Source organism: Sparus aurata, chromosome 16 (assembly GCF_900880675.1).
Source record: "Sparus aurata chromosome 16, fSpaAur1.1, whole genome shotgun sequence".
NCBI lineage: Eukaryota > Metazoa > Chordata > Actinopteri > Spariformes > Sparidae > Sparus > Sparus aurata.
In genome coordinates, this window is record NC_044202.1 from 18581214 (window position 1) to 18593424 (window position 12211).

Here is a 12211-nt window from a genome sequence, read left to right on the forward strand (position 1 = left end):
CGCAGTCAAACATGTTCACTCTTGTGATAACACTTTATTGCAAAGTATAAACACAAACACATTGACGCGAGATCAAGCGCAATTAACAGCACACATCCATGTACAACTATTTACAGAGTTGATATTTTACATGCACAACAAATAAAAAAAAAAGTAAACCGTGAAAAAAATGCTGTTTTGTGCATGGAGCTTGGTTTGGCCCCTACCATGATATCTGAGGCCCCTGACTTTCATAAATCTGTTGCTCTCCGGAGTGGCCATGGATAGTCACATAATGCCTGATGTCTGTATCCCAAAGACCTCCCAATCCGTTCATTTGTTCATCTACTAACACAGGGTTTTGGTCGGCCGGACATGTTTGTGGGATCTGTCTTAAAGAACAATATTTTAGGTTTTTTTCCTGAGCATTATCCATCACACATCTTAGATTTAAATGCAAATGCATACCTGCACATTGTGCCGAAAGTCCAACACACTGTATTAATATTGGTTATACATTTGTAATAATGTCATTATCACATTAAGGTGGTTTCTTTGTGTAATTCTTCATTTAAAAAATCGTTTTTTTCTAATGAAAATAAGGTCATTTTCTTATATCTTGTTTGTAGATTACACTGCATTGTAAATGGACACTTTTTGATATTCAACAATGATCCTGATTTGTGACTGACATTTATTCTGTTAGTGCAGGCCCTAGTGTTCAGTCTGGAATATCTTCATTAAAGTATGACAATAACATTTCTAGGGCAAACAACACACTAATCATTACAAAACAGCCGCAATAAAATATTTGTAACAGGCAGTGATAGTGCATGGCACCAATAATTGACTGAAAACAGTTAAAATTGACTGGAGACATTCAAAGATTTGTTCACTACTGATGAAACCAAAGTAGATAAAACAAACAGTAAAAAAACAAGTGTTGCTATGCAGAGAACAATGGATCCATTGCTCAGTATTGTCCATCATCCTACATATAACAATGCATAGGGTTCACAGAATTACAAGATAAAAACAGCCATCTGTAAAATGTGCTAAAAGTAATACTAAGACACAATTCACATTTTAATGTGACCTGCTAATCATAAAATGTTTGCTCCATTTCCAGATAGGAACTAAAAACACCATTCTTCATTAATCCAGTTACAGAAGATGAAAAGTAAGTCCACTGATATGTAACAGTAGTCTCATTTGAAAACAGCATGGTGAGTGCGTGCATCCAGATCATGTGAGTGTGAAGTCCCCCCAAGTCCAAAAACAGCAAAACCAGCTCGTAGGAGTCTTTATAAACTGGTCTCGACCACTGGAGCAGCAATGACTGATGCTGCAGCTTTCGTGGCCTCTGATGCCACCTGCTGGTTCTGTTTAATGCAGATCTCCTGTACCAAGGGTGCATTGGCGTCCTTCCACTCTCTGAACTTGTCTGAGTTAAGCTCCGGGTCTGACAACACCTGCTCGATTGCCTGTAGGTCTGCCTCTTTTGACTGTGTCAGGAAAAGAGCAAAGAAAAATTAAATACTGGCACAATGCTCTGTGGTGTAATGTAAAATCAAAAGAGGATAAACAGAAAAAAATAAAAACGGGAAAAAACTGAAAATGTACCTTTAATGTGCTGTTGAGCGTCCTGATAAGGTGGAGTCTGTCATTGACAGTCTGGTTTTTACAGCGTTTTACGAAGGAGGCCCTGAATTCCCTTTTTGTGGATGGTTTACGATCTCCTATTGGCGAGAGGCTGGCCTGTTTTAGGTGAATATACAGCTTCTCCATCTCATCTGAGCTGTTCCTATCAACCCCTACAACAAGAAAAGTTTATAATTCATGATCATCACCATACACCTCACAAACATTACACTGACTAACACTGAGGTTCACTCAAGGTGTAGAGCGCAAAATGCATTGGAACCAGTACATTTAAACAAACCAACCTATCAGTGCTGCTTGTTAAATTCAGATAGGCCTAAGTCAAAGCAAAGTTTTTACTAAAAGTGACACTTTACTCAAAAACTACATTAAAATTAAATTAAAAGAGTAAAATAAAGTCTCACCTTCTTCTTGAGCACCAGAAGCAACCCTCTGTGCCTCCGCTTCCTCTACAGCAGGGCTTTCCTCATTGGACCCTGTTTCCAGAGAGTCCTGCTGAGACGAGCCTTCTAGCACCTGGGTGTCATCCTCCTCTTCCGTCTCCTCTGGCGGAGGCTGATGCGAGTGTATCTGAACGGAGCACACCACAGCTGTTTCCCCGGCGGGAGGAGACGCCTGCGAGACCAGGTCCAACCAGGACTGCCGCTGCTTGGCGAGCGAGGAGGTGGAGCTCTGTGATGTCATTGTGCTGACGGGGGATGAGAGCGAACCGTTGGCTTCGCTTGGGACCACGGAGGAATAAGGGGGAGGAAGGGTACCCTGAAAGACGAATACAGCGAGGTTAACATTGCAGCAAAAATCTAAAAGGGTTCAGTTCAATAAAGTTTTTTAAAACCTTTTGACCAGAGTAAGCATACGACTCCTGTAGGGTTGTGACATGACTGACCTGATGTGTGCTACCAGGTGGACCCGATGCATCCACCGAGTCCCTCAGGGTTTGTTCAGAGTATGGTGGAGGGGGAATCTCTGTGCTTTCGGCTTCTTCGTGGTCACTAGCTTCACTGTAACACTCTGCATGAGAGAGAGACACACACACACAAAGTCAGACGATATAACATGCCTCATACAACCAGTAGCCCTGATGACAGTAACAGTAACAGGTTAGGCTGCAACTCATTATTATTTTCATTGCCGATCACTGTTGTTTGCCCAAATTGTTTTCACAATAAACTGTTGAAAAATGGTGAAGAATCTTCATTACAATTCCCCAAAGCCTAAAGTCAAAAATCCAAAACAGACTCATAAATAAAGAGATGCAGCAAATCTTTATTTTTAAGAAGCTGGAACCAGAGAATGTTTGACATTTTTGCTTGAAAAATACCTGAAATTATTAATCGATTATCAAAATATATTGCAATACATTTTTCTAGGATCAACTAATTGATTTATCAACAAATCATTGCAGCTCTAGTAACAGGTAACTAAAATACACTTGTGATTGTCATGTGTGCTCACCGGCTGCAGGATTTCGTTCTGTTGCCTCATACTGAATGGAGGCTAGTCCAAGCTTATTCAACCACCTGAAGAAAAAAAAAAAGAAGACAAAAGAATATTCAACTCAACTCAATCTCATAACAAGACATTTTCCAAAAACAACCCAGAGCCTTATTTAGGAAATAAAGAATGTCAAATGGAACAGAAACTGTTCCGTGTTGATGGAAAACAGGTGTAAGAAAAAATACAGATCATGTTACTAGCCTCTATTTTGTGTCTTTGCTCGATAATTAACAAAGTGTATCTCTGCAACTACAAGGTCTATTTGAACAATCAACGTACCATGATAAAATTATTATATTTGATGACATGTGTAAGTAGAAATACAAATGTCAGTACATTCAGTTGTCTCAGCATAAATAAAAAAAAAAAAAAATGTCATTTTGTCAATGAACGTCAATTTTAGAATGAATATCCTTTAGGAATGATGCAGCTGCAGCTCTAAATCCCTAGCAAACCATAGCAAAATATCTGAACATTGCTCATAAAGTGAATCAGAAATAAATTAGAGAGTTTTTTCGCACATTTTGGGAAATTTTGGCACCATCTGTGCCATTTAAAAATTCTCAAGTACCAAATTATATATTTTACTTAAATGTTACTATAGGTTCTCAAAAAATAGCCCAAATGGGCCCCACCAGGGCTTAACAGGTGTTCATTTGTGACTTACAAGTTCATCTCCTCGTGGCTCTCAGCAGCAAAATAAAACATCATGACTTGTGGGTGACAAGCTTTGAACGCACTGCAAGAGAAAAGGTAAAGAGAGAAGAGTTAAGACAAGATCACCACAATAAGGGCAGAATCACAAGTTTCTACTGGAATGAAGTTTAACTATGTTTATTCTACTTCATGATTGATCATGATTGTAGTTTCAAGAGTATATGCATCTTGTCACAATGTGTGGGAGCACTTTCCATGTCATTACTGTCCCACAACAGATATAGTTCCTTTTAATTCAAACCAAAGATGGTGGGTGGCTTATAAAAGCGATCTGAATGAGATGAAGCAGGCACTGAACAATGCATAATTTTGAGCTTACTGTTTCTTCCTGCACTCTATGGCTCTGTCAATCATGAAGTTGGTGAGGTCAATGTAGCCTTCAGCCTTTTCTGCCTGCAACACAGAAGATTGAACGACATATGCGCATTAAAACAAACTGATGACTTCAAACCACTTCCTGACAATGACACCTGCCATTGAATTGCACCAAGCCACTTCTTCTATTTTCTCCCGTCACGTGATGAAATTATCATGCCAGTAAATCAAACTCATCAGTTACGTATGTCCGTTATCAGAATCTGACGGGCCATTAGTGACTCCGTCTCATTCAGGAAACACAGTGACACAGCTCAGTTCCTGCAGCAATGAGCTGGGAGACAGCTGTGGCATATACAAGTATGACTCATCTGCAGCCTCGGTGCCTCACTGCATCTGTGACTCAAGTGTACAATGTGTGATGCGTTTAATATAAATGCCGCAGAGAGATTGTTTTGTTTGTCTTGCATTTTTTTTCAAAATAAATTTTTTTTCCATTCTTTCTTTCAAAATCTTGCAACGTAGATTTTTTTTTTTCCTCTAATAGCAATGTCACCTTTCCCAAAACATTTACACATTTTGAACACTGTATTTGTACGGATCCAAACTTCATTGCTTTACATGCTTTTTGAACACTCACTGTGAACTGCAGCAAACTGAAGTGAGTTATAACCAGCGCAGGCTGACCCAGTGACAGGGATTTCTGCCTGGCTTTGGTGAACAAAAGTGTCTTTTATGCTGTGCAGACAAAGCATGCAACAGCTTTTTCACTACATTGTATACCTCCATTCTTTTGATTAAAAACACATAGTCGATGTACATTGTTAAAGTGGGTGACATGGTCCTCAATGACAATGAACATGAGCTCTGTGTTATATTTTGAGCCGATGCACACGCCATCTTGCTGCCTTATCACACACCAGGGAAAACTGGATAAATTACACATGAAACAGTACCAAATGCATCTGATTTCATCCATAAACCTGTTTTTAGTGGCCGACAACCCACTTTATCGGCAGATTTGCCCTACAGACATATCAGAGTTGATCGTGAATGGAGTATATGTAGTTTGACATGAAAACATTTTTATTTCATTTTACAGAACATAAGAAACAGAAACAGATACAGATCCTCAGGGTTATTTAGAATTGCTGAATTCACAAAGATTTTTTTCTGTTTCAGCACACTGCTGCCATGTTGAACGCTAAAGTTTTATCATTAAACTGTAAAAAAAAATCCTGTCTCCATTAAATATCTTTGTCATTGTGTAGTGATTGATACCCACATTTGAGGGATAATAACAATAAGTAAGTGTTTATGTATATATTCTGAAAATAGGCTGATATTTTATTTTTTTGTGATCGGTCAGGCTTTACATGTTTTTTTTTTTAAATTAACATCAAAGGTAAACTCCATCCTACCTTATTGTATGTTCTTTTTAAAATGTGTTTGAAGGAACGTTTTTCTTTCATTGTCTACCTATGCGCCAACAAGCACTTTACCCCCATACATTCTAAAGTATCATAATTAAATGACACATCTGCTTTTAGTCATTACAATAAATCACACAGAGTTTAATAGAGACACAGAGCTTGATTGCGCTTGTAAGTGAGCAAAAACAGCAGCAAAAAGGGGACAACGTATGATCAGAGTAACAGCTAACCGTAGCTGCTCATAACTAGTCAGCTCAGGCAGCCATGCAGCTGGCGGTTCGGACTGGGAGCTCTGAGACCAGGAGTGCTAGTGTTTACAGGAGCTTTGGACCGAGTCGGGCTTATAATATCAAAACTGCTATTTATTCACCTTCTGTTGCTTCTTTTAGTTGATTTCTGAATGTTTTCAATAAAGAAATTCTAACAAACGGCCCCTTCAAGGTTTTATGGGGCTGCAGTTGCAGACTGATGTGATGAGATGTGACGTGACAGCAGCAACAGACACCAGTTGAACATATGCGATCATAAATGAGTCTATGAAAGAGTTGTTTAACTCACCAGCTGGTTGGTGTACCAGTAGAGAGACGTCTTCTTCAGCACAAACCAGTACTTCTTCCATTTCATACCCAGGAAGCCTTTGCTCTCTTTCTTCCTGTACAGCCAGCCCTGGTGATCCGGCTGACCCAGCTCTTTCACAGAGATCCGTCTCCTGCTCATGTTTGTACCATTGCCTGCGCACAGAAAACACACACATACACTGAGACCTCCTCTTCCCTCGTCCGCAGAGAAAGATTAACGCCACAGCTAAGCGCAAATATAGCATTAGAGGAAGCAAGGGGTTGCATGGTCTAAAATCCAAAAACACGCGAAATGTTTCCCTTTGAGAGTGAAACTGGGTTACCATTCTGTCGACCACACGAACTCTAAAAATAACATGGAAGAGTCAATACAGAAGTGAGGTCCTACATCCAGCCTACCTGTTCCAGTTATGAATCAGCCAGAAATAACAATAGGACAAAATAGCTGAACTAGAGTTTCTCAGAATCCAAGACACAGAAACGAAGGAGTCGAAATAGAGAAAAACTGAAGTGAAACCAACCGAGCGTTGTCTAAAGCCCTTTGAACACACTAATTGCCCTGCCACTTCACACACGCCCACAGAGGGTCTAAATTACAGTAGAGGGCACACACAGAGACAGAGCGATGAGAGCAAGGGGGGGGGAGTGACAACTTACCACCTCGGGTCTTCCTCTTGGATTTGTGTCGGAGGGAGACCTTTGGGAGGAGAGAAGAGGAGAGTGTTCAGGTCAGACAGCCGGAGGTGAGGAGAGCACATTAACGGTCTCAGACCCCAGAGAAGAGGAGGTTGTCTGGAACATCCTGTTTCTCACACAGACGAGTGTCACAGGCAGTTTTTTCTCTTTGCTGCTCTCGATCTTTGCACACACCCCCCCTCCCCTCTAACATCCTCATCTGTGACTCCACTTTAGGTGTCACTCTTTGTGTCTTCTTCTTTCAACTCTTCTTTAATTGAACTAAAATCACCAAGAGAAATTGAACTCGCCAAAACAACCCGAGAATAATCGCTATACATATAAAGACCTTGCCGTCATAAAATAGGAGAAGCAGAAGTAGTTCCTCCATTTAAAAAAAAAAGGAGGGCAGGGTTTGCATTTCATTATAATAGAGAGAAACAAGGCCACCTTTGCTGTGCCAGAGTAAATGTTGAACACGACAAAGGGAGGAACACTTACAGGGTTGTAGTCATCGGCAGCCATTGAAGGGGGCACAGATATGGGGAAGGCAGCCTGTTGAGAGAAAACCAAAAAAGACACACCTTAATCCACAGAAGCCTAGTTTGACAATATCACCACCCACAGGTGAATGGGCCGAAAATTAGCAGCTCCACGCTCGCTTGTGTGACAACAGGAAGTCACGTCATGGGCAGGCAGCGCACCTAATGTTGCTCAATTTGAATGTTTTTCCATTTTTGTTTTTCTTCTCTTGCAGAGTAAAAAAAAAATAAATAAATGCGAATTGAATGTGAGATGAAAGCGTCATTTCTCCTTCTGTGGAAATGGAAAGCCGAGTCAGAAAAAAATGTGTTGAAGCAGGTGAACAGAACTGACTCAAAGCTGGAGTGTCCCAATGTTCAGTGTCAGCAGTTCAACAGCCTCTGACACACAGCTACACTGCCTTCAAGTGCTGAAGATTAAAAGGCTTTTTTGTAGTGTCACATTTTAAGAAAAAGCATTTTAAGCAGTGTCGAGCGCAGAGAGGAAAAAGGAACACGTTTTGAAATGTAACAACACAGATGAACAGCGACATGAAAGATATTGAGAAATCCAAGTTGGCTCTATTGACTAACTTCCTCTGCGTGCTTAAGTTCCTTATTCGTAAAGTGTCAAAGCGGCCTGAAAGACACACTCAACAGCAAACATTCAACAACTTGTCTCTGTTTAAAAAAGCTTTTCCTGATTCGATGCAGCAAAAATCTGAAGGAGATCTGACAGAATTAAAGAATCGCAACCTCCCTACACTTTTAGATCTGACACATGTCGCCCAGAGTCTACAAACTCAGCCTTACACCTCGTCAGACTGAGCATACACAACGCAACCCGGCCTTGATGTCAGGAAATGTAAAGGCACAGGTGGCGATGTGGTCACAGGGGTCCTGAGTTCAAGTCCTGCTGCCGCTGTTCGCGCTCAATCATTCACCACAAGCTCCATCTACACACAGCGACAACACCGAAAGAAGAGAGGAAGACTCGTACCTGGTACTTGAAACTTCACAGATTCACTTCAAGTTCAGTGAGTGTCAGTATCCCGTGTCGCTCGAAAGGCTTACACAATGACAGCACTTATCTAAACTAAACCCTTTGTGTATCAGTGTGTACATATATCTGTGTGTGTGCGTGTGTGTGTGTGTGTCTCTGTCTTGCACAACACACATGCATCACATCTTGTTTTCCGGGTGTTTGAGTCACTGGCTGCATGTAGGAGTTACATGACGATCACCACATAAACCACAGCCAAAGCCTGACTCTGAATGTGTGTGTGTGTGTGTGTTTGTGTGTGTGTTAAGCAAGTTCCTGTGGGATTTTTTTTTTTTCTTGCAGGTGTTAAAGGTTAACTGTGAATTTAGTTAGATTTGCATGTAATGTTTAATTGCAATGATCTAAAGAGAGATACATGCCCTAATACCTTTCTAGCTTCAATCAGTTCAGCTGGCAGCTATCTGCCAACCACATCCTATCCTATCTGCATCTATCATCTGTTTTTTTTTTTTTTTTAATCTCAAAAGACACAATGGTTGAAGAAGGTCATGCGTCACATTATGGTTGTGAATTTTGGTTGCTGCAAAATAAGTCTTGGAATCTATACGAAAAGCTTACAAAGACACAAATGCTAAACCTGACGATAGTACGAATGCATTTCTTAAACAACTCGGACATAACCGAATCCCCATTGTAAAGCGGGGTGATTTTAAGTCGATTTTGGAAACCTATAGTACGGTTTCTTAAATGTTAAATCACGATAACGTTCCCTATATTTCGGGAATAAGTAACACTTTTTGTATTTTAACCCCCCAAACTCCACTTCCACCAACATTTAACACAATTTTACCTAATGAAATACGAAAAATACCTAGAAAATACAGTGGAGTCCGGTCAGTGTTCGTCATCAAACGCAGCATGTTCATACTCCAGCCTAGAGCCTAACCGAAACATGTCGCCCGCGAGAACTCTTATAAGCTTCACACAGTTTTAACAAAACGTTAAATTTCACTCTACCTTCCACCATGACTTCAATGAGAGCAGCTTAGCCCGAAAACTCTGCTCAAAGTCTGCCCAAACCTTGGTCAGCATGTCGGGGGGAAAAGAGAAGACGAGGAAGAAGAAATTCAAACAGGCCCAGCTGGTTTCAGGTGAGTTCTGTTTGGGTGTCACCCTCTTTCTCCACTTCAAAAAAAAGGGGGGTAACACCCAAACTGAAGCTGAACTTTATTTCCATTTTATTTAAGTTCATGGCAGCAACACGTTTTGAGCTCCTGTTGCATCGTTATTGTGCTACACTTAGTTAAAATGTAGAACGTATGTGGGAGTAGTCCTTGCAGCTCCCACTCATGACCACTATATGTCGCTGGATTACTTCTGTATAATAGAAAAATGAGGCCCCAGTAACAATGCAAAACACATCCAGTGGACGCAGACAAGGTATTAAATTATCTGTGTTTAAGCGACTCTCACGAGGATGATACTGTTTGTACAGCTACTATCATTAAGTTACATAATAAACATTTAGACTGGACTGACCTCCTTTCTCCACTGATTAAGGACTCAACCACACACTTCATGTCACAAAGACTGATTGTTTCTTTGTTCCTTTGTTATTTATTATCTCCCATCTACCATGCACATTTCACATTTGCACAGGCACACACCATATTGCACAAGCAGTGTACATAGAAAAAAAATTGGACATTTACTGTATATGGTATGTTTATCTTTATTCTAATAGTTCATATCATATTTTCTATTCAAATTGCTATTTTATTCTTCAAATATCTCTTTATTATTTTTTCTATTTTTTGAGACTTACTCTTGTGCTGCTACTATTCCCCTCTGTACTGCTGTGTTACCTGCAAGTTTCTCCCAAAGGGGATCAATAAAGGAACACCCTATATCTTGTTCTAGAGACTGATTTGGGTTATTATAAACGCCTCTCTCATCAACTTATAAGATGCATCACTACTTGAAATACCAGGATGTAACCCATAATGAGTGCAACTGCTGAACAGAACTGCAAAGTTTATTTGATTAATCAATTAGCTGATTGAAAGATAATTAATTGCCAACTGTTTTGATAATTGATTCATTGTTTCAGTCCTTTTGCATAAAAAAATAATAATTCAATTCTGGTTCCAGTTTCTTGAATATAAGGATTTGCTGCTTTTCTTCATCGTTTAAGATACTAATTGAAGAGTCTTGGAGGGAGACAAAGGACAAAGTAATGAGCTCCAGGAAACTGTGATAAGTATTTTGCACAATTTAATTGTGGATTCATTGATTTATCTTATTAAAAAAAAACACCTGCAGATGAATTGATGATGAAAATAATCACCTGTTGCTTTTGAAAAAGTTTAACACATCACTAATATGCGAGAAGCGTTAAGGTCAGGACCCAGCGAGAAGAGTCCTGCAACAATTTTCCTTATTGTTGCTTTCAGTCAAATTCACAAAATATTCAGTGGTTTTTCTCCAGGACGAAGGAGAAAAATAAGTGTTTCATGTTACAGAGTCCACTCGTGTGTCTGGGAGGCTGCGGCCTGGCTATCAACACCCTTAACCATTTCGGTGGGGAGCTGGGTTTGTAGCCACAACACCACTGCCCGAGCTGTGTCTATGCAGAGGATGTTCTGGCCTATGTTGGCTTGTGCCGGGATGGCGGTTAAACCAGCAGACACATTCCTGGGCCCTGCATTATTATAGTCTCCGTTTCATTTTCTGCTTAAATAGACAAGGGGCCTCTTCTGTCTTTCCACTTGCTATTGTACTGCGGCGAGTGGAATGGAGTGACTATGAAGAGAACCCCTCTCTCTTTATATCGCTCACATTCTCACACTGTAGCTTCCCCTTCCCATTTGTCACCCTATCGTTCCCATCCATATCAAGTAACTTCCTTGTGTTAACCCCCTGATAAAGCTACCCCCTCTGACATTTCAATTAAATGCGCCGAGTTAAATAAAAAGATTTCAACACAATTCACACACTTTTTTTTTTTTTTTTTTCTGTGACGAGGGAAATACTCTCAGCACGCCACTTTGGAGTGGTTTAAAGGGGCATTTCGCTGAAGCTATGTTTGGGTGGAAGTGAGGTAATCTGGTCTGTGACTCATGTCAAAGGCCCGGAGGACTCACGGGAATGCAGATTGGTCACACCATTGTAGCACTCAATCTCCCATCACGATCCATGCTGAGAATTGTCACGGCACTTAGTTGGTGTCCCCCCTCCTCCCACCCAGAAACTGTGTGTGTGTGTTTGTGAGGCAGAGAAATGGGAGATGGGGGGGCAAACAGAGTGGCTATTATTCAGCAGGGGAATCTCTCAAAGTGTAAAGGGGGAAGGGTGCAGGGCTGGAAATGATATCAGATTCTGGGTTGCTCAGTTTGATGGCCCTGCATGCCCCCCCCCCCCACGCTTGCTGTCGGTAGTAACTGTCCAGTTGCCCTGGCACTGCTCACCACCTCAGTTTAGATCTGCTGCATGTGCTCAGTCTGTGGCTCTAAATGCAGTATTGAATGACAGTTAATGTGGTGTGCACGCTGCAGAACATGTAAGTCTCACAAAGTATATTTCCAGTCCTTGTATTCTCGGTTTTGTACTCGTTTTCAAGCGGCGATTTTCTTTACATTGCACACAAATAATCCAAAGGATCGAAAGCTATAAAATAAACTATACTCTATATGGAATGCTGACAGCAGGGTCAAGGTTTTTCTTGTCTGCCGCAACAACAAGTCGCCATTGAACCATAAATCTGTACAAATGTGATTTGTTCACATGCCACTGCTGACTGCGTGCCTAATCCATCTGACCTCCGTGGAGGTG

General features: G+C 40.8%; 1 protein-coding gene across 3 annotated transcripts; it reads right to left on the reverse strand.

Moving 5' to 3' along the window:
* Positions 1 to 14: 14 nt before the first annotated feature.
* On the reverse strand, positions 15 to 10163 carry ipcef1 (interaction protein for cytohesin exchange factors 1). Of its 3 annotated transcripts, none has more exons than XM_030391541.1 (11): positions 9398 to 10163; positions 7358 to 7411; positions 6839 to 6878; positions 6162 to 6334; positions 4175 to 4248; positions 3806 to 3877; positions 3097 to 3161; positions 2528 to 2652; positions 2046 to 2400; positions 1603 to 1793; positions 15 to 1484 (listed from the first exon to the last, which is right to left on the reverse strand). In XM_030391541.1, exons 1-11 carry the CDS (start codon positions 9470 to 9472, stop codon positions 1284 to 1286), a joined length of 1425 nt encoding a protein of 474 aa, XP_030247401.1. In that variant the 5' UTR covers positions 9473 to 10163; the 3' UTR covers positions 15 to 1283. The 3 variants fall into 3 exon arrangements, with proteins under 3 accessions (XP_030247401.1, XP_030247402.1, XP_030247403.1); XM_030391542.1 differs by lacking the exon at positions 9398 to 10163 and adding an exon at positions 9252 to 9345; XM_030391543.1 differs by lacking the exon at positions 9398 to 10163 and adding an exon at positions 8378 to 8839.
* Positions 10164 to 12211: the final 2048 nt, after the last annotated feature.